This window comes from Arachis hypogaea, chromosome 9 (assembly GCF_003086295.3).
Source record: "Arachis hypogaea cultivar Tifrunner chromosome 9, arahy.Tifrunner.gnm2.J5K5, whole genome shotgun sequence".
Classification (NCBI taxonomy): Eukaryota; Viridiplantae; Streptophyta; class Magnoliopsida; order Fabales; family Fabaceae; genus Arachis; species Arachis hypogaea.
This window is the reverse complement of record NC_092044.1, coordinates 106,895,479-106,919,124: the sequence shown is the minus strand read 5'-3', so window position 1 is coordinate 106,919,124 and position 23,646 is coordinate 106,895,479. Positions and strand designations below refer to the sequence as shown.

The 23,646-nt window shown below is 36.6% G+C and overlaps 3 protein-coding genes across 3 annotated transcripts; 1 reads left to right on the top strand and 2 right to left on the bottom strand.

Moving 5' to 3' along the window:
- Positions 1-8,680: 8,680 nt before the first annotated feature.
- On the bottom strand, positions 8,681-9,507 carry LOC112709450 (uncharacterized). The gene is made up of 2 exons (XM_025761335.1): positions 8,865-9,507; positions 8,681-8,784 (listed from the first exon to the last, which is right to left on the bottom strand). Exons 1-2 carry the CDS (start codon positions 9,505-9,507, stop codon positions 8,681-8,683), a joined length of 747 nt encoding a protein of 248 aa, XP_025617120.1.
- A 6,788-nt stretch (positions 9,508-16,295) lies between these two features.
- On the top strand, positions 16,296-17,033 carry LOC140175196 (pentatricopeptide repeat-containing protein At2g02750-like). The gene is made up of 2 exons (XM_072202140.1): positions 16,296-16,490; positions 16,587-17,033. The coding sequence occupies exons 1-2, from the start codon at positions 16,296-16,298 to the stop codon at positions 17,031-17,033; spliced, it is 642 nt and encodes a 213-aa protein (XP_072058241.1).
- A 5,282-nt stretch (positions 17,034-22,315) lies between these two features.
- Positions 22,316-23,389, bottom strand: LOC112711537 (putative bark agglutinin LECRPA3). The gene has a single exon (XM_025764214.2). It carries the CDS (start codon positions 23,341-23,343, stop codon positions 22,510-22,512), a length of 834 nt encoding a protein of 277 aa, XP_025619999.1. The 5' UTR covers positions 23,344-23,389; the 3' UTR covers positions 22,316-22,509.
- Positions 23,390-23,646: the final 257 nt, after the last annotated feature.

Here is a 23,646-nt window from a genome sequence, read left to right as displayed (position 1 = left end):
AAACGCCGTCGGAAGCGCTTGCAATGTGAGTTTTCCAAGAATATTTCAACCTTATAAGCTTATTATTTTCAAATACGTTGTTAACCTTTTATTTTTATTCTTGTTTAGAGTCCCGATCCAGTTTTTTGTGCCGCCATCCCAGCAAACAACCACTGACGCAAATTCCGAACCAACCCCTATGCTACAGATTGAAGGGGCTAGAGAAACGTAAGAAAATAGTATTGGGTGTATATTTGTTTAGGGTTTGGGTGTATATTTGCTAAGAGTTTGGGTGTATATTCTTCCTGATTAATTTTGTGTAACTGTGCAGCACTCTTGAAACCCCAAACAACTTCAAGAAACAACACCCAAGCTTCCCCCAGCTCCAACAAAAATGTAAGTTCATTAGACTAGAATCAATCTTTGCTTGTCATCCGTATATTCTTATTCTTACTCTTATTCTTATACATAATGATGCAGTCATCCAGACGCCGAGGACGCTGCTGCCCTGTTGATGATGGCACGGACAGCAGCCTATGTTCCTAAAACAGATCCGGGGATGCCATCATTCGGCCTCGGATTGACAGATTTAAGCCAGGAGGGGGCGTCGACGCAGGAGACAGAAAGGGAAAAATCTCCAGAAACTGCAACTATGCTAGAACAATTGGACAGTTTGGTCCAAAAGTTAGCAAGCAGTGCGTCAAAGGGAAAAGACGAAAGTCCACAAATTCAGAGGGAGACTGGGGGAGAAAGTTCTGCAAAGATTGAAACTCCTGGGGGAATAAATCAAATTCCGGATGATATGAAACAAAAGTGCTACATCTGGGGGACGAGACTGAAGGAAGATGCAAAGGGCAATACTGACGAGTATGAGGAGATATGCACTCTGATTGGCCAAGGAGAATACATTTTGATGAGAACGCACCTTGCATCCCTCCAGGCAAAAAGTGATATAGAATCTCAGGTAATTTTAGACTAACATTAATGTTTTTACACCAAAGTCAACTGCAATGTTTATTAATTTAAAATTGATTTCTAGATTGTATCTGCCATCTGCCTCATCCTAAACCAGAAAAAGGAAAAGAGGTTTCAGGCACAAATATACTGTCTCCCCCCCGATATTGTGGTAAGTGTTACTTCTACGAACTTTGGGTGTATTTTATGCATTGATTTGGGTGTATTTTTTAGCTTAGATTGGGTGTAAGTTGTGTATTTTCATGTTTTCATTTCTTGTATTGCAATTCTTGCAGAGCATGACACTTTCGGATCACCCAAGGGGGGAATTCATATCTCCGAAAACGAACAAAGAATTCAGGGTGGAAGCCTACCCGAGTTTCATTCACTTCATAGATAGAAAAAAATTAAGTTCGCATCCATATGTAAGTTTTTGTTTCGTAAATTTGTTAGTACGCTTATTTACTTATATGCCAAATAAAATAACAGACTGTTGAAATGTGGCAATCCTTCAGATTTTTGCTCCTGTTTGCCACTCGAGACATTGGTGGTTATGGCTGATAAATACAAGAACGCGGAAATGTCAAATACTTGACCCGCTACACAAAAAAGCTCCAAGCGATGAGAGAAAGGACATTAATAAATTCACTGTAAGTTGCCTCTGTCTTCTTTACTTTAATAGATAGGTCTATTTTGAAAGTTGAGTTGGGTGTATATTCCATATTCAATTGGGTGTATATTCCATATTAAGTTGGGTGTATCTTGTCCATTCATTCGGGTGTATTACTGATTTGTTTTGGTATTTAAGGGATATGTATTTTCAAGATTGATAACATATGCCGGCGGGAAACCTCTCGAGAAAGGCGAGAAGGAGAAGGAAATTAAAGCACCATATGTTAAAATTTCAGGCCAAAAAACAAGGTATAAATTTGTGACTCTGAACATTAAACTTTCCTAAATGAGATTTGTAATTTATTTTCTTCGTTTTCAGCTATGACTGCGCTATCTACGTAATGAAGTGGCTTGAGTTAATAGAGCCGGAAAACATTAAAAAGGGGAAGTATGAATGGGATAATTGGACACAGGTAACTGTCTTTAGAACTATATAACTCTGTATTACTTTACTGAATTAATATTTCTGTTTAAACATAACATACTTTTTAATTGTAGGAGGAGGTGGACCACTATAGAGTGGAATATGCTTCCCGGATACTATTCAGTGAGATAAATACACAAAGAGATCGGGCAATTAGAGAGAGTAGTGCTATAAGGCTGTCGAAGCCATCCTCTGTATTATTGAGTCCGTTTTGTCAGATTAATTCTGCTGATATAGAAACTGGGTAGTTTGTAAATTGAACAAATGATGTAAATATTTGCCATTTATCAACAACTTCTATTCCATGTATATTTTTTCCCATAGTTAAACTATCTGTGCTGGTAAACTGTCTGTGATGTATTCAAAAACTGTATTACAGGTGGTAAAACATAAAGCAAAAAATCAAGGCATACGCATATTATAAACTGTTACACCCAACGCAAGTCTAATAATACACCCGAGGTTGAATAAAATATACACCCAATTGTCTGTGCTGTATTCAAAATGAATGAATTACATGTACTAAAATATGAAAAAAAAAATCAACTGAAATATACGCCCATAACCTGTGAATTTTTACAGCTTTTGTTCTATATGTATCTACATATGTGTCTATATGTAAATTGTCAATTAACAAAAATACACCCAAAAGTAACAGTGCTTTTACACCCATACTCTTTATAACTATACACCCAAAGAGTTATCCCCTGCTGCTGGTACCCTGAACTGATAATTTATAACTTGTCCCTGATATTGGCTGCAACTTGAATGCGCCGCTGATGCAGCATCAAACAGGTTTATCTGAATATAACACTCACGCATTAGCTAAACTATTAACTAGAAAAATAAACTCAATCGCCACAAATTTAAAGAACATTACATTTACCTCGCTTAAAACTTTCGTCTTCTTCTTCTTTGTGGAATTTGCAATCTGTTTCTCCAGCTTTGAACCTAGCCTGTTTTTTGGACGTCCTCTTGTTCGAATCCTTGGCGGGCTTTGAAGCTCGTTAACGGATTCCAAGTTGGCATCTTCGTGGGATAAAGAAGATGTCCCCTTCCTTTTGGCTTTTAGTGCTTCCATCTCGGCCATGACGTTATCGTACGCACGGTGTAGAATTGCAATCAGCTCCTCCGATTCGGAGGCAAATTCGCAAATATTTTGCGAACGAAAAACCAATTGGTCGAACCTCTTGCTTCTTGGCTCCATTAGTGGCTCGTCGTGGCTGCTCTTGATGTGTGTGTGTCGCCTCTTTACCTTCTTGCTCCATCGTTCCAGTATGTATCTAGGGGACACTTGGCTTACTTGTTCGAAGCTTAAAACGCTTAGTGCGTGACGGCACAGTATCCCTCTCGACTCGAATAATAAGCATTGGCATTTTACCTCGGCTGCAACTGAGTCGTAGGTAACCGCGAACTTGTCGAATATTGAGCTAGAAACTTGTTCTCCGACTTCGTATACTGAATAGCCTAGAGCGGAATTCTTTAATCTGGTGATGCAATTCGCCTTTCCTCTGAATTGGGCTTGGACTTCCCTAAACTTTGCGTGGGTGTATGCATCTTGAAACTGAGCTTCGATGGAGGATTTGGTTGCACACGGTATGACCGTATGAAAATCTGCAGCATCTGATTCTCTCTCTGCTTGCTCCCTGCTTCCGAGGCAATTATCGTACTGTTTGACGAACTGAATGAGCGAGCTGTTTCGGGTGATGTACTTGTTAAAAAATGAATGCATGCTCTCGCTCCTTTGTGTGCTTCTCATCCCTGCCCAGAAGTGGTGGTCCAGATATATAGGAACCCATATGTGACGGTCTTCGTACAGATCTGCATAATACACCCAAACACACACAGTAAAATACACCCGAGAGATCGTACAATTTACACCTCTGCTGCAGATTTTAAAAACACATTACCTGAAAGCCACTTGTTGTCCGCAAGACCAAAATTCACCAGAAAATCTTTCCAATTCCTATCGAATGAGTCTTTGCTGTGAGAGTTCCAAACAACATGGCTCATTTGTTGTTCGATATCGGCATGTCCCTTGTACCCGTTTAATTTGCTTGGAATCTTCTTCATGATGTGCCAAATACACCAGCGGTGAACTGTTGTTGGCATACAGGCCTCTACAGCCCTTTTCATTGATGCGCACTGATCCGTGAGAAACCCTTTCGGAGCGTTTCCTCCCATGCAACGAAGCCAGCATTGAAATAACCATTTGAATGAATCAATTTCTTCGTTCTTCATCAAAGAGCATCCGAGAAGTGTTGACTGACCATGGTGATTCACCCCGACAAAAGAACCACAGACCAAATTATACCTGAAACAAATTACCATGGTCCAAAATGCAAAATCATTAGGTACACCCCAACAAATGCTTAGAATACACCCAATGAAACAGCCAATATACACCTCTGCTGCGGATTCGTAAAAATAAATTAATTTAGCATCATAAACAGGGACAGTTTGTTACCTGTTTGTATTGTAGGTGGTGTCGAATGAAATGACGTCTCCAAAATACTCAAAGGCGGCTCTGCTTCTTGCGTCGGCCCAAAAAGCCAGCTTAATCGATTGATCCTCCTCGAGTTCGAGCTCAAAAAAGAAATTCGGATTCTTCTCTTTCATTCTTAACAAATATTTCCCGAATTCCTTTGCATCTTCTTGTTCGGAAACATTCCGCACTTCCCTGGTAATGTAATTCCTCACGTCCTTTTCGATGAAATTTAACTCGCGGTGACCCCCGGCAGCCGCAACAAATGATTGGTAGGTTTTGCTTGGTCTGATACCGGCCTCGTCGTTATTCTCTATCGTACGACGAATGGACATGCTTAGTTCCCTGTGCTGTTTGAGCATCTCTGCTTTGCTTGGACAGCAGGGGTGTGAATGATCCAGCACAACCTTTGAAATGATCCAAGCACCGACATCCTTCAATGTGTGTATATAAATTCTTGCAGGACAGTTTAAACCGGCTGTCGGATTGGTCTTCTCGGTTGGAGATATTTTAGATTTCCATTTTCCCTCTCTGCTACATGTAATCAGTTGATTCTTAATCTCGTTTCCCTTCCTATTTGTGCACCGAACTCTTAGAGAAACCTGCAGCCTTCGCGTAGTTCCTGTAAAATTTTCCAGCATCTTCAAGGGTCGTAAAGGTCATTCCGACCTTCGGAACAAGCTCGTCATCAACAACAGAGAGAGGCTGCAGAATACACCTGGTCAGAACTGTGAATACACCCATAGATATGATAAAAATACACCCAATCATGTCTAATATGATACACCCGAACCGAAACAATTCAACTACAGAATGACCTTTAAAGCCATAAACTGTCAATACACAGGCTGCAGAATACACCATGTCAAAAACTAAAAACACACCCAATCATGTCTGATATAATACACCTGAACAACAACAACTCAATTAAAAATAACAAAAAACCAGTAAAGTGTATATACACCCACACTTATAGCTAAAATACACCCAAAGAAGAATTGATCTACACCCGAGCGTCTGCTATAAATTCCAGGTAATTAAACAATATTCAGCAATTTTTAAACTACACAATGCTATACAAATTACTGTAAATCAAACCTCAGGAACTTCATTAGATTCAAATTCATAATCCACATCGCCTGGATTCAGCACAGAATCTGAGCTTGAAGGATCCATCATCTTCAAAACGAGTTCGAACTTTGATTTCAGAAAACAACAAATCAAAAGAGAAAACGAAGCTCGAGTTGCAGAGAGAGAAAAAGAGAACGTAAACGAAGAACATACCAGTGAGAAAAGAAGATGAAAAGATCGATGGAGAAGAATGAGGGAAGACGCGCGAGAAGAAGAACAACCAAATCTCAAAATAACGAAAACGAAGAAGGAAACAAATATTTTAAATTTGGAAGTTAGATATACGCGGCATATTATATAGCGCGTGTAATCAACGTAGGTGGAGGAGCGCGTATTTTAAATTTATTGTTTAATAAACTTGTAAAGCATACAAACCCTAATGGCTTGTATGCAGAGCTTTTCTGATACAGATATTGAAAGATGTAATCCAATTGTATAAATAGTTTGTCCTTATAAATGATGTCACGCATTCATTGGCATTTTCAACTAATTGCATGCCAAATCAAGTAGAATATAAAAATATTGAGTAAACAGTGAAAATGGTCTTAAAAGATCATGCGATCTTCAATTTGGCTTCCGAAAGATTTTTTTTTAATCAAATTTATTTTCGAAAAATTTTCGGTTAGTCACGTTAGTTTTTTGTCAATTTCCTTACTAACGTCATTAATGAAAGTTGACATGATACGTTAGATATACACGTCAACATATAAAATGATGCCATTTTAAGTGTGTGAGTAGCTATTATTAAAACGGTACCGTATAGAATGGGTAGGAAGACAAAACGCTTAACTCCTCACACTTCAAACACACTTATATTCACTCTCAGTAAAAAAAATTCCATGTTCTTGTTGCTTTCTGAATCTAGCAACAAAGTTCTGTATAAGACGACCGAGGCATGATCATACAGTGGGTGTCGTGTGTGTTCTCCGGTGACAATAAGTTCTTATTTCGCAAACAAAATAGGAAGGAAGGCAGCATTAGCGGCGCTACTGTAAGGTATGAAAAACTTTTTTTGGGTAACCTATATCCTATCTTTGATTGCAAAAGAGAATGAGATTCTGCTAGTTGTATTTTACTTGAATGAAATGTTGTTCGATTTTGTCCTAATGTTATTTGTGTCCTAGTGATTTGGTTTGCAATGGAGCAGGTATTTCTTTTTTTTTTCATGTTGATAGTGATGTTTTGTTGTGGTGAATAAACTCTTTTTGAATATGTTTAGGCTCGATTCTGTAGATGATTTATGGTTTAGCGTTGTTATTTTTGGAATTTAGTTAGGATTTACGAACAGTGATCGATAGAGGTAAATATGCATTAGGCTAAGTTTTTGAAAACAAAGTTAATGGAATGTATTGTTTCCAATTAGCTAGTGCAAAGAATATGAATACTAATTTTTTTGAATTTGAAATTATGTTTACAAAGACTTCAATTTTTCTCCAATTACCTGTATTGGTCTGCTTCTCAAGAATAAAATCATGCATATGAGATAAAAAATTGTTCACGTTCTAAATAGCATGAAAATAATCTTTGGCATAACCATGTGAAACAACAATGTATAATGTCTTCATCAATAAGTTTACTTGTATGATATTACTTAAGTAATACTCATAGAGAATATAAATGCTAATTTTTCTTATATGCAATTACTATTGAATTAAACTTTTTTTTGTCAAAACTTTTGTAATCAGATAATGTACATTACAGAGTTGTTTGTCATTTTGAGTTTAGGTTAAGTTTTATCTTTATTCCTTTGTAGATGGAATGACTTCCAATGACATTTGTGTTTCACCACGGTGGAATGTTTAAAACCGATAGAAGGAGAAGACTGACTTATGAATAAGATCACACAAAAGTGTTAATGGGTGTTGAAGCAGATACAATAGATTTTTTTTTTGTGAAAGGGTATTATAAGGAGTTAGGGTATGCTAAGCCGAACAACTGCATTTGGAAGGTTCCCTGGTTATCTCTGAAATTTGGCTTGAAAAGGTTAGACGTTGATGCTGATTTAATTGCGACGATCAAGTCTTATAGGAGGAATAACAATGTTATTAACATATACTTTGAGCATGGGATTTCAGAACCACAACTGGTGGAGGGCGTGAATAAAGATGTAACTGTACTTGCAAACATAATTTTTTATTGCGGATGGCAGCTAATGGCGGTGAGCCAAAAATCCGCCATAAAGTTATAGCGGATGGCGTTGCGGAAAATGGCGGAAATGGCGGATTACCTCTAAAATACACATATATGTGCAAAAACATATGCAGAAAAATTGAAAATATAATAAACTATAAAATCTATCTATATAAGCAACTTTCTAGTCATAAAACATCTAATTAATATAGCAAATTTAGCAAATAAATATAACATCAAGTTCAAATCATAACTCAAAAGTCATAAGCAAGCTATAAAATAGAAGACATAAAACATAAAAACTATAAACCATCTACATTCTAGCTCTCATCAAATTCATCCAAATTAACACGATTATTATCGTGTCCCTCTACCCCCTCATCATCCTCTGATTCAGTATCATTGAATTGAATCTCCTCTTCTTGTTCTTCTTCATTTTCAGAATCCTCTTAATCTTCAAATTATGGTTCTTCTTCCTCTTCCACAATTACTGCTTTTCCTTTTCCTTTTTTTGAGGCCTTAGACCCACTTGGTCCACCCTTTGCACCACCTCTTGCAGTTGCAGGTTCTTTTCTTTTTCTATTTTGTTGTCTTCTAGTATATGTCGTAGGCTCATGTCCTCCCATTGCTTCAAAAACAAGGTTCCAACTCAAAGTGTTGTCATCTTGATGAACCAAATTAGCATCATCATCCATATTATCATCATCTCGAAAGGTGGCAGTCCCAATTTCTCCCACTAACCACTCATTACACTCATCAATGTCATTGAGTGCAATAGGGTCAACTTCATCTTTAAGGTTGTACCTCTCGATGAGTTGTTGGTTATACTTTATGAAGACCAAGCTCTTCATCCTTTCATGATCAAGCCTATTTCTTTTCTTAGTATGAATATGCTCAAATATACTCTAATTACGCTCACATTCAGAAGCACTACAAGTCAAGCTCAAGATCTTGATAGCAAGGTCTCGCATGTTTGGAGCTTCATGCCCATATGTCCGCCACCAAAATGCTATAAAATTAAAATAAATTTGTCTAAGCCTTTAATCGAATTAAATTTATAAAGTTTTGTAAAATTTATAACAATCTTACCGGGTGAAATCTTTTTTCTCTGAGATTTTGCAAAGAATGATCCAAAAAGTCCATAGCCGGCCTTATATAGTGTTTGCTCCTCCAATATCTTCTCTTGCACAGCTATACTTAGCACCAATCTAATGGTACACTCAAACCATCCCTTTGTAACTTCTAAATCCAATTCAATGCGTGGATTATCATAAAACAACTCCGGATTCAGAAAATGACCAGCTGCATGCAACGGACGATGAAGTTGGCAATTCCATCTGTTGTCAACGATTTTAAAAACTTCAGAATATTTGCTCACATCATTAGAAAATATTTTCATGATGCATTCATTTGCCTTCTCCATTGCTTCATATATATAACACATTGGCGGCTTCTTCTCCCCATCAACAAGTCGAAGCACCCGAACAAGAGGCCCCATGATCTTAAGGGTGTACTTGACATGATTCCAAAAAGAGGGCCTAATAACAATCTTTGTTGTCTCCCTCCTCTTTGCCTCCCTTGACAACTTATTCCTTACCCACTCATCCGAAGTGAACATTCTTCTTAGATTTCTTTTCTCATCATAAAGCCTTTCCAAAGAGAGAAATGAAGTGGCAAATTGGGTGACTGCATGCCTCACCAATTCCTTGCCATTTGTGAATTGTCCCAACATGGATAAAGTGCTAGAATGGCTATAAGTGAAGCTAACCAAAGAAATGACACTTTTTATGGTTTTTTGGATTAACGGTAACTTCCCAATGTCTTCAAGCATCAAATCCAAACAATGGGCAGCACATGGGGTCCAAAATAAATTCGGTCTTTTCTCCATCAGCAACTTACCGGCTAGAACATAGTTACTCCCGTTGTCAATTATAACTTGAACAACATTTTACTCCCCAATTTTCTCAACAATACCATCAAGAAGCTCAAACATTTTTTCACCCGTCTTCACATAATCAGAGACATCAATAGACTTCAAAAATATTGTCCCAGTAGGAGAGTTTACAAGAAAATTGATAATGCTCCGTTGTCTCTTATCCGTCCAAGTATCTGACATAATAGAGTAGCCATACTTTTCCCATTGTTCCTTATGACCCTTCAACAAGTCTTTGGTGTATTCTAATTCCTCAATAAGGAGTGGCACCCTTAGAGCATGATAAGTGAGAGTAGGTAAATTAGGACCAAAGCTTCCAACAGCCCACAACATTTCTTGAAAACTCTTCAACCTCACTGGATTCAATGGAATCCCAACTTGGTAGAACCACCGGGCTATGTATCGATGAACTCTACGAACCGCTTCCTTGATATTCTGTTGCCTCAATTTCTCCTTTTTGTTTCTTGCAATGGCAGTTTCGGGTCTTTTCATAAACAAGTCCATTGGACCTCTCATAGAACTTGCCCCCTCTAGCTACTGCCATTGGAGTTGGATTTGGAATTTCATCAATTCCTTGAGCATCTTCCTCTGACAATCCAAAACCCAAACTATCTAAATCAAGCTCCCTAGCATTGACACTATGTTCCTCAGTGCTTGTTGGTGTAGAATTTTGTCTTCCTCAATTGTTTTTTCTGGTTGTAGAACTCCCATAATTCAGCAATAACATCCTTTGGGACCATTTTACATTCAGCAACATTCCCAGGCTTAATCATTAAGTGCTCATTTGCCCGTGTAATTCTTCCTCTCGTAATTTTTCCACAAAAAAGTACATATGGTGTCATTGGTATTTCCCTCTTCTACAGCAGTAACATATTTTCACCCTGGATCAATCCTAGTGGCACAGACAGTAGCTGTAGGACAAGCAGCAGTTCCAGCAGCATGGCCAGTAGAGGTAGAGGCAGGGGCAGGGGCAAGGACAGGGGTAGAGGCAGGGGCATCAGAATTACGGGCTGATCTAGAAGTTGACATGATGAACCAAGCTGAAAGGAAAAAAATTGGAGGAAGAGAGGTTTATGAGGGAAGAGAAGGAGAAGGAGACAGTGAAGTGAGTGAACTGAATGAAAAAAAAGTAACGGTAACTTCTACAAACCAGAAAAAAGAGGGAATTATGGTGATGAGCGGCGGTGACCACCAGCGGTGACGGTCGGCAACGAACGGCAACAGGCGGTGGTGACGGATGGCGACGGACGGTGACTGGCAGTGGCTAAGATCGGCGGTGATTGGAGGCAGAGAGAAGAGAGAAAGAGAACAGAGAGAAAGAACCATTTTGGACGTTCAGAGAGGAAGGCTCATTTTTGAACTGCAGCGGCTGAACGTGGGTTACTCTTTCATTTAGGGTTTTGCAAAATTACCCAATCACCCTCAAATTTTTTTAAAAATCCGAAAAGACCCGCCATTTTTGCCATTTTCAATGGGGACCGCCATGGCGCCACCGCAATTGCGGCGCCTTTTGCCCCGCCGTGATAAGCACGTCGCGATGGCCTACGTATGGCAGCGAGGCCAAATCCCACCACGCCATTCCGCCATAGCGCCGCCATGGCCGCTATTTTAAAATACTGCTTGCAAATGATGAAGGAAAGAGTGTCCTAAAGTCCAAAAAAACTTACTCTCAGCCCACAGTATCTAGAAGTGAGTTAACACCTTCACTATTACAACCCAACCAAATCTATTCTCAGCCCACAACAAGATCACAACCCCAAAAAATAGGATTTGAATCCTTTAAAGTTTGAATTTTACTTTAGAGATTAAAATGTGATCTTTTACCCTTGAATAGTTTCTCTTTCATATTTATTCTTGGTCCCACCTATGAAATAAATGGTGAGAGATCACACTTTACTTTCTAAAGTTAAATTCAAACTTTAGAGGATCCAAATCCAAAAAAATAACCTGGAGGCCAAAAAACTAGTGGAACAGCCCCCTTCAAAGTCTACTTCGGTTTCAAAAAACAATTTCTCTCAACCCAAACCAAATCCTACTTTTAAGCCCATACCAAAGCCTTGCTTAATTGCCCCAAAGCCCTCCAACATCCCAACCTTTGGAAAAAACAAAGAGAAGGTCAGGGAAGGTGCTAAAACAAGATCTAGAAGATATGTTAATGCAACCATACTAGATACTGATGCTGACTCTAATGACTCATATGAGAGTTCTAAGGACAGTCTATACTAACCTAAAAAAATTATGGAAGACCAATACAGTGACAGTGACAGTGATAGTATGGGAGAAATTGGCACCCTTTTAGCTTCCAATAAGGGTAATTTCAGAGAAAGACAAGGATCTACTTTGTTGGAAGATCGGGATAAAGCAATTGACACTAATGATTCTAGTTATGAAGACCTCGAATCTGATAAGAGCACTGATTCAAGTAATAACTCTTGCTATTATAATTCAAAATAATATAGCCCACTATTTTTTGCATAAATTAAAATGAGTAGGTGGTCAGATTTTGTTTATTTATTATGCTTTATTTGATGGTCAGGTTCGGAGAATGAAGATGAATATGAAGCAAACTATGAAGGTGGATTTGATGCTAACTCGCGGCACTCGGAAGAATCGGACAAGGTGTTGGACTTTGACGACGAGGAACCATGTGTGTTTCCAAGATATAATGACAAGATAAGATTTGGAAATTTGAAGTTTGAGATTAGTATGGTTTTCAATAGCAAACATGACTTTATGGCTGCCATTAGAGACTATACAATATAATGGGATAGGACTATACATTCATTAAGAATGACAAAATTAGATGTAGGACTGTTTGTAAGAATGAGGACTGTCCTTGGTTAGTATATTGTGCACTCAACAAACAAGACGGATCATAGTAGATTAAGACTCTTGTTGATAACTATACATGTGAAAGAAAGAGGAAAAACAAGGCTGCCAACCAAGAGTGGATTGTGAATAAGTTGTATCCTAAGTTTAGAAAGCATCCTATAATGAAGCATAGGGAGGTTTATGCTTGGTTTGTTAGGAAGTGTAACATTAGGCAGAACAGTACATGCATCACAAGGGATTTGAAAACAACTAGAAAAATTGTGCAAGGTGATGAGATAACACAATATGGAAGAATTTGGGATTATTCACATGAATTGCTCACAGCTAACCCTGGCTCTAGTGTTAAGGTTGGTGTCATTCCTATGCCTGAGGGGCTCCACAATTTGAGAGATTTTATGCTTGCCTCGATGCCTGTAAAAAAGCGTTTATAGTGGGATGTAAACCGTTGATAGGCTTAGATAGTGTCTTTCTAAAGATTTTGCATGGACGACAGATTCTGACTGCATGTGACCAAGATGCTAACAATCACATATTCATGATTGCATATGCTATAGTAGATGTGGAGAATAAAGACAACTGGAAATGGTTCTTGGAACTTCTGCACTCTGACCTTGGAGACTACAAAGAGCATAAATGAAATTTCATCTCAGACGTGCAGAAGGTAAGGAAGCTTGGACGAAGGCATATTCTAGTGATGTGCCCAAGTTAGGTAACATTTGCAACAATGTGTGTGAATCGTTCAACGCAAAAATCAAGCACAAAAGACACAAGCATATATTGACATTGGCTGAAGAAATAAGAAGAATTATCATGAAGAGCATGATTAATAACTGACGGAAGCTTAATGGGTTATCAAGGCATTCTTTCTTCGATGCAACAAAGTAGACTTGAGGGATTGATTAAGCTATCTAGGAATTGGGTTCCTCATTATTTTGGTGATGACAAAGAACGTCGTTATGAGGTATAAGACTGGCAAACTAGTATGGTTATGGACTTGGGTAATCACACATGCACCTGTAGGTTTTGGCAACTTACAGGTATATACTCCAACTCAATTTTGTTATACTCATACGATGTCAACAATATCAATTAAGGAATTTTTTTTGTCATACAGGAATGCCATGCATGCATGCAATCGCAACCATATAAGATAAGCATGATAAGAGGCCAGAGGAGTAGTATTCAATTTTAGGATTTATTCTGGGTTTATTATTTTAATTTTAAAATTTTTTATTTATGAATTCATTATTTTCTTTATGATTTTTGTTCTAATTTGTTCTTAATTTTTTCTGTTCCTGATTTTTATTATAATTTTTAGTTTGTTCTTAATTCTTGGTTGAGATTTTTTATGTTTTTGTTTTGCAAATTTGAGTTCAGAGAACAGTACAAGAAAGAGCTGAGCACCCAAATAGCAAATCTATTGCAGTTATGAGTGTTTATTTATGTCGAATATTGTTCAGTACTTGTTTTAAAAAAAATGAATTAGTTTTCAAATTATTTTTAACTTGTTTAAATTTTAACTTCTTTTGTCGTTACAATTTCAAAACAATTAGGTTAGCAAGGGTGGTGGTAGAAGGTAAAAATCAATTACTTGTTTTTAACTTAAAATTTAATCACATATTAGTTATCTCCACTTTTACTTTCTCTCTAGTTTTGTGCTTATTCTTTGTTCATTTTCTCGGTTGATTATACCTATAAAGCTAATGATCAATTGTTCATATCTTATTTTAAGAAAAAATTAAAGTCACATACAAAACAAAAATACAAAGAGTATGATGACACCAAACATTGATAGGGTGAACATTCTTTGTAATTGGCTAGTAGTGGGTCAAATTTTAATTTGGATTAAGCTTACTAAGTGCTTGTTTGGGCACCATTATTTTGATAAAAAAGATCTTTTTTAATGAAAAAATATCTTTTTCTATTTTTTACCGTGTTTGGCAAATTTCTAGTAGTAAAAGTAAAAGCACTAAAAAAAAATATCTTTTTTGAGAAGCTGTAATTTACATCTTTTTTTAGAAGATCTTTTTTCCTTAAAAAAAAGATGTTTTTCATGTAATATATAAATAAAAAAGTACCTTTAAATTATTATATCCAAACATAATTGATAGATAAAAAGATCTTTTTGATATATAGTTTATTGAACATAAAATGTTCTTAATTGGCTTTAATTTTTTTATAAGTGTGCAAACAATACTTTAAGACAAGTTTCTAGTCATAATGTGCATATACACTTAATTTCTCTTTCTATTTGCAGAATATGGGAGTTACTGTTCTATAATGCAGTTGGTTATTATACTTTTTTTGTATTTTAATTTTATCTTTTTTACTTGTTTGATTAGTTAGTATTAGTTATATATGCTTTTGTTCTTTTCTGTTGTAGGAGGAGGATGATAATGAGTGAATTTATAAAAAAAATTAAAATTTAAGTTTATAACGGATTTACTGTCAGATTTATCCACCGATAATTATTAATTTAGTTTTTAGTAAATAACATACTATTGTCGGATTTACCGAGAGATAAATCTGATGGTAAAAGTTATTGGCGGAAATTTTTCGATGGTAATTAGCGGTGGATAAGAAAGTCCACCGGTAAATAATTACCGACGAGATTTATACCATCAGATTTATTCGACAGTAAATCCGACGGTATCCAGCGATTTTCTCGTAGTGCAAGGTGAGGTGTGACGGTCAGGTGGGCGATGTGCGGAGGGAGGTGGGCACGTGAGCGATGGCGATATGTTCGAACAAAGATTCCACGGTGAGGAGTAGAGGGCGAGTGGCAGCTGGTGGTGGGGATGATGGTGGGGGCTGCTCTTGTCTCTACTAGGATTTCCATTTAGGTTTGGTTTATAAATTCACTAAATTGAGAGAGAGAGAGAGAGAGAGAGAGAGAGAGAGAGAGGTGGGCAATGTGCGAAGGGAGGTGGGCACGTGAGCGATGGCGATGTGTTCGAACAAAGATTCCACGGTGAGGAGAAGAGGACGAGTGGCAGCTGGTGATGGGGATGATGGTGTGGGCTGCTCTTGTCTCTACTAGGATTTTCATTTAGGTTTGGTTTGTAAATTCACTAAATTGAGAGAGAGAGAGAGAGAGAGAGAGAGAGAGAGAGAGATTAAAGAAAAATGTTGAGTACCATGAGATTTACCGTCAGATTCATTAAATAAATTCGCCGGTAATTATTTTACCATCAGATTTACTGTCGTCTTGGAGTTGACGGTAAAAACAGCACCAAAAACTATTTACCAATGAATTATTTTCGTCTGACGCTAAATACTAACAAATTTTACGTCGGTTTTTTCGATGGATTTGTTGAGAATGAGTTAATGATTACTGTCAGATTAATTCAATTGTAACTTTGGCGCCATTTCACGTGTTTAGGTGCCAAGTTACCCTCAGATTTGTCCGTCGGTAAATTTGTCAGTAGTATTTTTATTTTTAGGGTTAAGTACGATTTTGGTCCCTAAGGTATAAGCCAAAAATTTTTTCGCCCACAACCTTTTTTTCCATACAAAATCGTCTCTAAGGTTCAATGTAGTTCTAAAATCGTCCTTTTGACCTAAATCTTAAAATTCTGGACTAAATTACCCCTAAAAAAATTATAAAATAAAAAAGAAAAAGAACAGAGAAGCTCTCAACCTCTTCTCTAAGCTCCACTCTTGTTCTTCCCACACCCTACTCTCCTTCTTCACATTTCCACCACTCTTCAAAGCATGTGCCAACCTCTCTTCACCTTCCCACTCTCAAATCCTCCATGTCCATCTTTTCAAAATCAATTTCCAATAATACCTTATGCCTTCACCACCCTTCTGCTGCTTACGCATTGAAAGTGATGTTCTTACCCGATGCTCTCAAGGTGTTCAAAGAAATGCCGCAACGGAATGTTGTGTGTTTCAATGCGGTGCTTTCTGGGCTCTCGCAAAATGGACTTCCAGGGAAGGCTTTGAAGGTGTTTCGGTGAATTAGGTTCTCAAACTTGGGGCCCAGCTCCATCACCGTCTTGTGTTTGCTCTCTGATTGCGGTGTGTGGATCCATGTTGTTTAGGTGCATTGCTTGGCAGTTGAATTTTATGTTTATGTTGCCACTTCACTCGTCACTGTGTATTCAAATTGTGGTGACGTTTCTGCGAGTGAGGTATTTAAAGAAATGCCTCTGAAGAGTGTGGTGAGTTATAATGTGTTTGTTTCTAGGTTGTTGCAAAATGGGATTCCTCATTTGGTTTTGGATGTGTTTAAGGACATGATAATGGTGGGATTTTTAGAGGTTAAACCCAATTCAGTGACTTTGGTGTCTGCGCGTTTTGCTTGTGCTACCTTATTGTATGCTTGTTTTGGTAGACAGGTTCATGGTCTTGCTTTAAAATTTGCTTCATATGATGAAGTTATATTGGTTACTGCACTTGTGGACATGTATTCCAAGTGTGGTTGTCGGCATGCTGCTTTCAATGTCTTCAATGCAGCCGAAGGGAATAATAGAAACTTGATCACTTAGAACTCCATGATTTCTGGGATGATGCTGAATGCAGTGTGATATAGGTGTTGGTTTATTTAAGAAAATGGCATCAGAAGAATTGCAAGCCAATTTGCCGCTGCTCCTTGCTATGATGAAGAAGAAGAAGAAGAAAAAGAATAAGAGAAGGGTATTTTGGTCCGAAGGACGGTTTTAAAAGTACGATGAAATTTAGGGACGATTTTGTATATAAAAAAAAGTTGGGGACAAAAATCGTACTTAACCTTTATTTTTATTTTTTTTGGAACAATTAAACTACAATTAGTAGTCAAATTAAAAGTTTTGTTAACGAAATTACTAGCAACAATTCAAAATTACCAAAAATAAACAAATTATTTATTAAAAATAAATGGTCTAAATATAATAAAATATCACAGAAGTAGAATACAATGAAGTAGACATAAAAAAATCCCTAAACCCTACAGATATCGGTAATCGTCGTCGTTGTCATCGAGGTCCCCTCTGCTGAGGCGGCGAAGTAGGTGCTGAAGTCGGTACCCCACTAGCGGCGTTGCCGCTGGAACCATTAGCGCCGCTACCTCCAATGTGCATCTGCTGGTTGTACATATCCATTTGCTATTGCAAACGATATAGCTACTCCAGTTTCTCTGTCAGGTCCAAGTTGATGTTAACAACTCCTCCAACGCATGCAAGAAGGTCGTTGTACCTCTGCTCAGACTGCTTGGCTTGTTGGTGAAGCTACTATGTCATCTTCTGCACCTCTTCCCTCAAGTCGATAACTTCCTAAAGATCGGTAGGACTGGTGGCAGAGGCTGAGGCACAGGAAGCCACTAGTGAAGAACGACTCCAACCCAAAGTAGCAATTCTTGTGGGGTTTAGAGGCAATCTCACGCCAAACCCTCTCATTTACCACTGAGGTCTCGGAGCTAGCTTCATCATTCCTACTAGGTGACTGAAACTGCTGGGTCGCGGCCTCCAACTTCTACGTGTAATCCTTCTGTGTCACACACGTTGTGATTAGGATAATAGTTAATTAACTTTAAACCAAATAAATTTGAAACTTATGATTAATTTAAACTCACATAATAGGTTGCAGACCACTCGTCAGCAAATCTCTCCTTGTTGACCTTCAAAGTATGGGTATACTTGAAGGTCTCCACCAGTATTGCCTCATGATCCAACGACTTAGACTACAAGTTATATCAACCAATAAAATAAATCAAGAAATTAAACAACTAATTCAAGTAACAACATAAAAAAATTAAACATTTCCAAATTATTTACTAGTATGCGCTTTGTCTTCATGAAGGTCGCCGATCCACCCGTATACTTCGACGACCCTGTGCGAAGCCCTGTTAGAGACATTAGTCAGATGGTGATGCTTGAATCCCTCATCATTTCTAAAATGGGCCTCCAGTTCCTTCTTGATGGATAGACGGATCCATCTCGTTAGGTGGCCGCCCCGTGATGAACGTCACTAATTATCTGCTAAATCCGTTTAGCTGTCGGTGGTCGTAGATCTTCCTTATCCTGAGATTATGTTCCGCATCCTATATAAATTTCAACTACACAAAGTGATTCAACAACATTATTTAGTCTGGATAAAATACAATTCAAATACAGTTAATTGATTCAACGTTATTGGGTTTTTACTGCCCACTTCTGAAACCACTGCTCTCTGGTCTCAGACAGGATCGTTGTGTACCTTGGCCACGGGTGGTCGTACATTGACTTAATGACCTTGGAGATCTCCAGTGTGTAAGCATTATTATTTGGTGCAAACCTATCAGAAGAAAAACCTAACATTAACAAACACATACACACACATAAACTTATTAAGATTAACAAACTAAAGATTAAAAAATTGCATGTACTCACGCCTACATGCCATTGGGCCAAATCGTCAACCCGATGACGGGCGGTGGTGGAAGGGCATCCTGCGGGAGGCACTGGAGGAATCGCCCACCACAGTATCTGTTGCTGGATCTACATGGGGCATAGTAGAAGGAGGCACATAGTTTGGGTTTGGGACCATAATAAATTGCTAGTCCGCTAAGGATTCGGGGTAGAGGGCGATGACTGAACAATCCCTGGGGATTAGGTCGAAGCCTTCTCTCTACCACGACCACGAGACTCACTCGATCTACCTCTATTACCTATCATCATATCTGTAAACAAAATATATTAATAACACTAATCAACATATATGAACTTCACGAATCATGCAACAAACCTTCCGGAAAAAATTGAATATAACCTCCCCTAAAATTGGACATATATCCATATTTACGGTTCCTACAAATCTAACTAATTTCAATCCACAATATCAGTCAACACTCAATTAATGTCATAAGAATTAAACTTAACTAAACAAGGAGCCTTCATAATCAAGCACAATAAGACATGACAAGTAAAACCCCAAAATTCAGCTACCTATTCCTATTTTCTAGATAACAACACAATATATTTCACCTTAAACAATAGAGACATCCAACATAAAATCATAAAATATATTCAATCTATTTCCAAAGTCCAATCTCTTCCCAAATTATCTTTATTGACATGAAAATATCCCTATTTTCCAAAGTCCAATCTTTTAATATAATCAACATGTAAGCAAGCATGTTAATGACATTATCATACCAACATATGATTTCACACATAAAAAGCTAACATAGAAAACTAAATTCATACCAAAATAACAAGCCATATTTACCTTATATAATTTTCTATAATGAAGTCTTAGACTCTTATATACACTATATTATTTGCTTTAATTTAAGTTATTCCTTTATGATAATTTTGCAAGAGATTAATTGTAACTTTCAGGACAAGTTCTTGGGCATAAAAATCACTTTAACAATCGAATGTGCTTTTTTTTAATGAACAATTCGATTTGTTAGTTATCTCCCAAGTAAAACTAAGAATAAAACTAGATATAAAAGTCGTAGATAGCTTGAAATGTTGGTTTTTAAGAGTGGAAATAAGAATAAAACACAACCTCTTTCAATAAGAAAATTAACTCACTCTAATTGATAGCACTGTAATCAGCAGTCAACACCATAGCCAAATCAATAATTAGCAAGCTTTCTATTCAATAAATTTAAGTCTTCCATTTAACAAATTGACAAATTCAAGTCTCATCATAAATTGATAACCATGTAATTAGTCAATTACATCACATACATAACATCGTAAAAGATCAAAGTTCACAAATACACACAAAATTAACTAATTATTTTTAGCTAAATAATTTTGAACACATGACAAACTAAGTTAATTAAATCATATATATTTTTATGAAAAATAGGTTAAAAACAGAACAAAAATTAAGCAAGAAAAAATTAACTAACTTGGACCTGGCAGACGATGACGAAGATGGACCTGGCGGTGGTTGACGAAGTTGGCGACGCGAAGAATGGCGAGACGTCAGTTGGTGAGAAGAACGGCGGCTGCAATGGATGCTAGGGTTTGAAACGGCGACTGCAATGAAGACGTCGTCGAGGTCAGTGCAAGGAGAGAAGGAGGCGACGGTGTGGCTAACGGCACGCCAGGGAGAGGAGGCGCTAAAGAGAGAAAGGGAGAAGAGAGGTTAGAGTGAGAGAGAGTGGATTTCGAATTGAAGGTGGTGAGGGTTCGCACTTTGAATTTTAGGCTCATTACCGTCGGATTTATCGTCGGATAAATCCGACAGTAACCCATTGCGGTTCACTAAAATGCAGCGCTTCACTAAAAGTGTATACCGTCGAATTTTTTCGACAGTATCCATTGCTAAAGTTTGCATCTACTTTCTTCATTTTCCTTCCAATTATTAGCTAACATATTTATTGTCGAAAATGGAAATTCGCCAGTAATTATTTAACATGACAAATTCCACACTAAAACTGTCGGTGAATCTGCTGGTAGAACTGATACTAGTGTGTGACGCTAAATACGATAATTCTCAATGTTTTTCTTATATATAAAGGAGGGATTTTATTATTATTTTTAATTAAAAAAATGAATTAAAAAAAAGCCAGTTTAATCAGTTTATCAGTTAACTATCAATTTAACTTATTTTTTTACTAATTTTTTATTAGGTGATTTTTCACTTGAACTAAAACGACCAAAAAATCGATTCTCAGTTAATCCAATTAAACCGCGAGTTTAATTTTCAAAACCATAATTTTAAAAATTGAATAAATTTACTGATTTGATTGGATTAATTGGAACTAACTAATTATTAAATTGGTTCCCATTCAAGATAAATCTTGTTTAGTAAATCGATCAAGTTGGTTTTTCATTGGTTATTTCATTTAAAATAATAAAATACAAAAAAGTTATTTTTTAAATTATATTTTATATATAAATATATTATATTATTATATCCAATTTAACTTAGTTGAACTTCGATTGAGATTTAAAATTTTGAATATCTAATAATACCAATTTGATTACCGATTTAATTTTTATAATCTTATTTCTACTATGTATAGTACTATATAAATAGGATGTCATTTAGATAAAGAGGTAAAAAATGTCTTTTTTAAAAATATTTTTTAATAATTAAAAATTAAATACATATAGTCGATTAAATTGTGTTGTTTTTATTAAAATTAGACCAGACAAATCAATTTAGTTGAAAAACTAATAAATTAAATTTTGAACCGGTCTAAATTAATATTTTTTTTATAAAAAATAACTAAAGTACCCATATTATATATATAGAATTTTAAAAACTCTAAATACTAATCCTACAACGACAGAGAAGTAAAAGGCTAGAATTTAGGATTCTCAAAATTAATATAAAAAATACTATTTGTACACTAAAATCAGCCACCAATGTATTTGTATATAAATATATACATGTGTGATTTAATTTATTTTCAATGTGTATTTGTATTTTAGTATGTATTTCATAATAGTGGCTGACTTTAGTAGCTGATTTTGGTGTACACGTAGCATAACTCAACTAATATATATAATAAAAGTATTTTAGTCATTTTCTATAATAAAGATAGTGCAGTCATTTTTTATAAAAAATAATATTAATTTAAACCAGCTTAAGATTTGATTCACTACTATTTTTCATTCAAATTAATTTGTTTGGTCTAATTTTGACAAAAATAACAGCGTTTAATCGATTATATATGTTAAATTTTAATTATTAAAAAATATATTAAAAAATATTTTAGACATTTTTATCTGAGTGTCTCCCATATAAATAATGTTAGAACTATTTTTATAGTTGAAATAATAAAAAATTAACTAATAATAACACAAATATAAAATAAATGCAAGAAAAAAAAATTAATTACCTAATATTTTATGGTCTATATCAACATAAGCTCATCTTATTTAAGTTTTCAACCATCATATCGATTTACATAAGTTGATCATAGTGATAAAGCTACATATATATATGACACATCCAATACCACCCACACGTCATAATATGACATGATCTTCAATTATTTCAAAACACATACTAGCTGGGACTAGGATTAATTGGACCAAATCATGCGTAGGTTGCAATATTATTCATTGTGCTGCTTGTAGTTGTCTCCAAATTGGAAGTGAAAGACCATGAGTAAATATCATGCGCCTCTACGCCACCGGTTGTTGTGGTGGCGGATAACCCAACCCTTACCTTTTCCGGCAGCACAGCTTTCAAATCAACCACTTGGGAAACGGTAGTAATCCTACCGTTTTTGTTAGTAACGGAAACACTCAAGGTCTTAGACAAAGAATCATATATTATACTCACTCTAACTAACGAGCCACTTACGCGATTCCATTTGACAGTCTTCAACGAAATCAAAGAGTTGACATCAATTCCAACATGAGCAGAATCTGGATCCCATTCGTTGGTGTAAGTGTCAAACTCTACCCCAACAAATTGGTTCAAAGCGTTGCTGCTATCAACGACACCGAGAAATCCACCACTCGAGTTGTTGGGAATCTCGGTGTCTTGTGGCGCGAGAAAAAAGATGATCCCATCAGCCGAGATGTAATCACCTTCGGCATCTTCAACGACAAAGGAAAAAGATGTTACAAAGCTAGCAACGTTGCCAGTGGCTTTGTCCCAAATAGTCACCGGCGTAGCATACAAAACACGACCGGTGTTTGAAACGGGGTTTTCACGATTTGTTAAAGCCAAAACCCCGTTTCCTAGAATCTCGGAACTGCCTTGGAGAGTTATGCTAGGGTTGCTAGTGGAGAACTTGGTGAAGTTGAAGGAAGTTACTTTTGCTGCGTTCACCTTGTTATTATTTGCAAGGAAAAGAAGGCAAATCGCTAAAACAACATAAAATGGTTTTGGGTTTGGACGACTTGAGTAAGAGATAGCCATGGTTTTGAAGGATTTTTTTTCCCCTTAGTAAATACTTTCGAGGAATGATGATAATAACACAAGATATCACATTGTTATATAGAAACTGGGGAGTGGCATGGTGGGGTTCTGAATTTTGTCTTTAGTTGATGGCTTGGTCCGAAAAATAATTGAATTGTGCAACCAAAAAAAGCACGTGTTAATAAGCTATAAATAAAGTTAAAAGAAACGACATACAGCTGGCTATATATTCTATAACTTCGCTAGGTAATTGTTCATGTCCTGATCCAACATTATGGTCCATTGCTAAGTAAGTCAAAAATG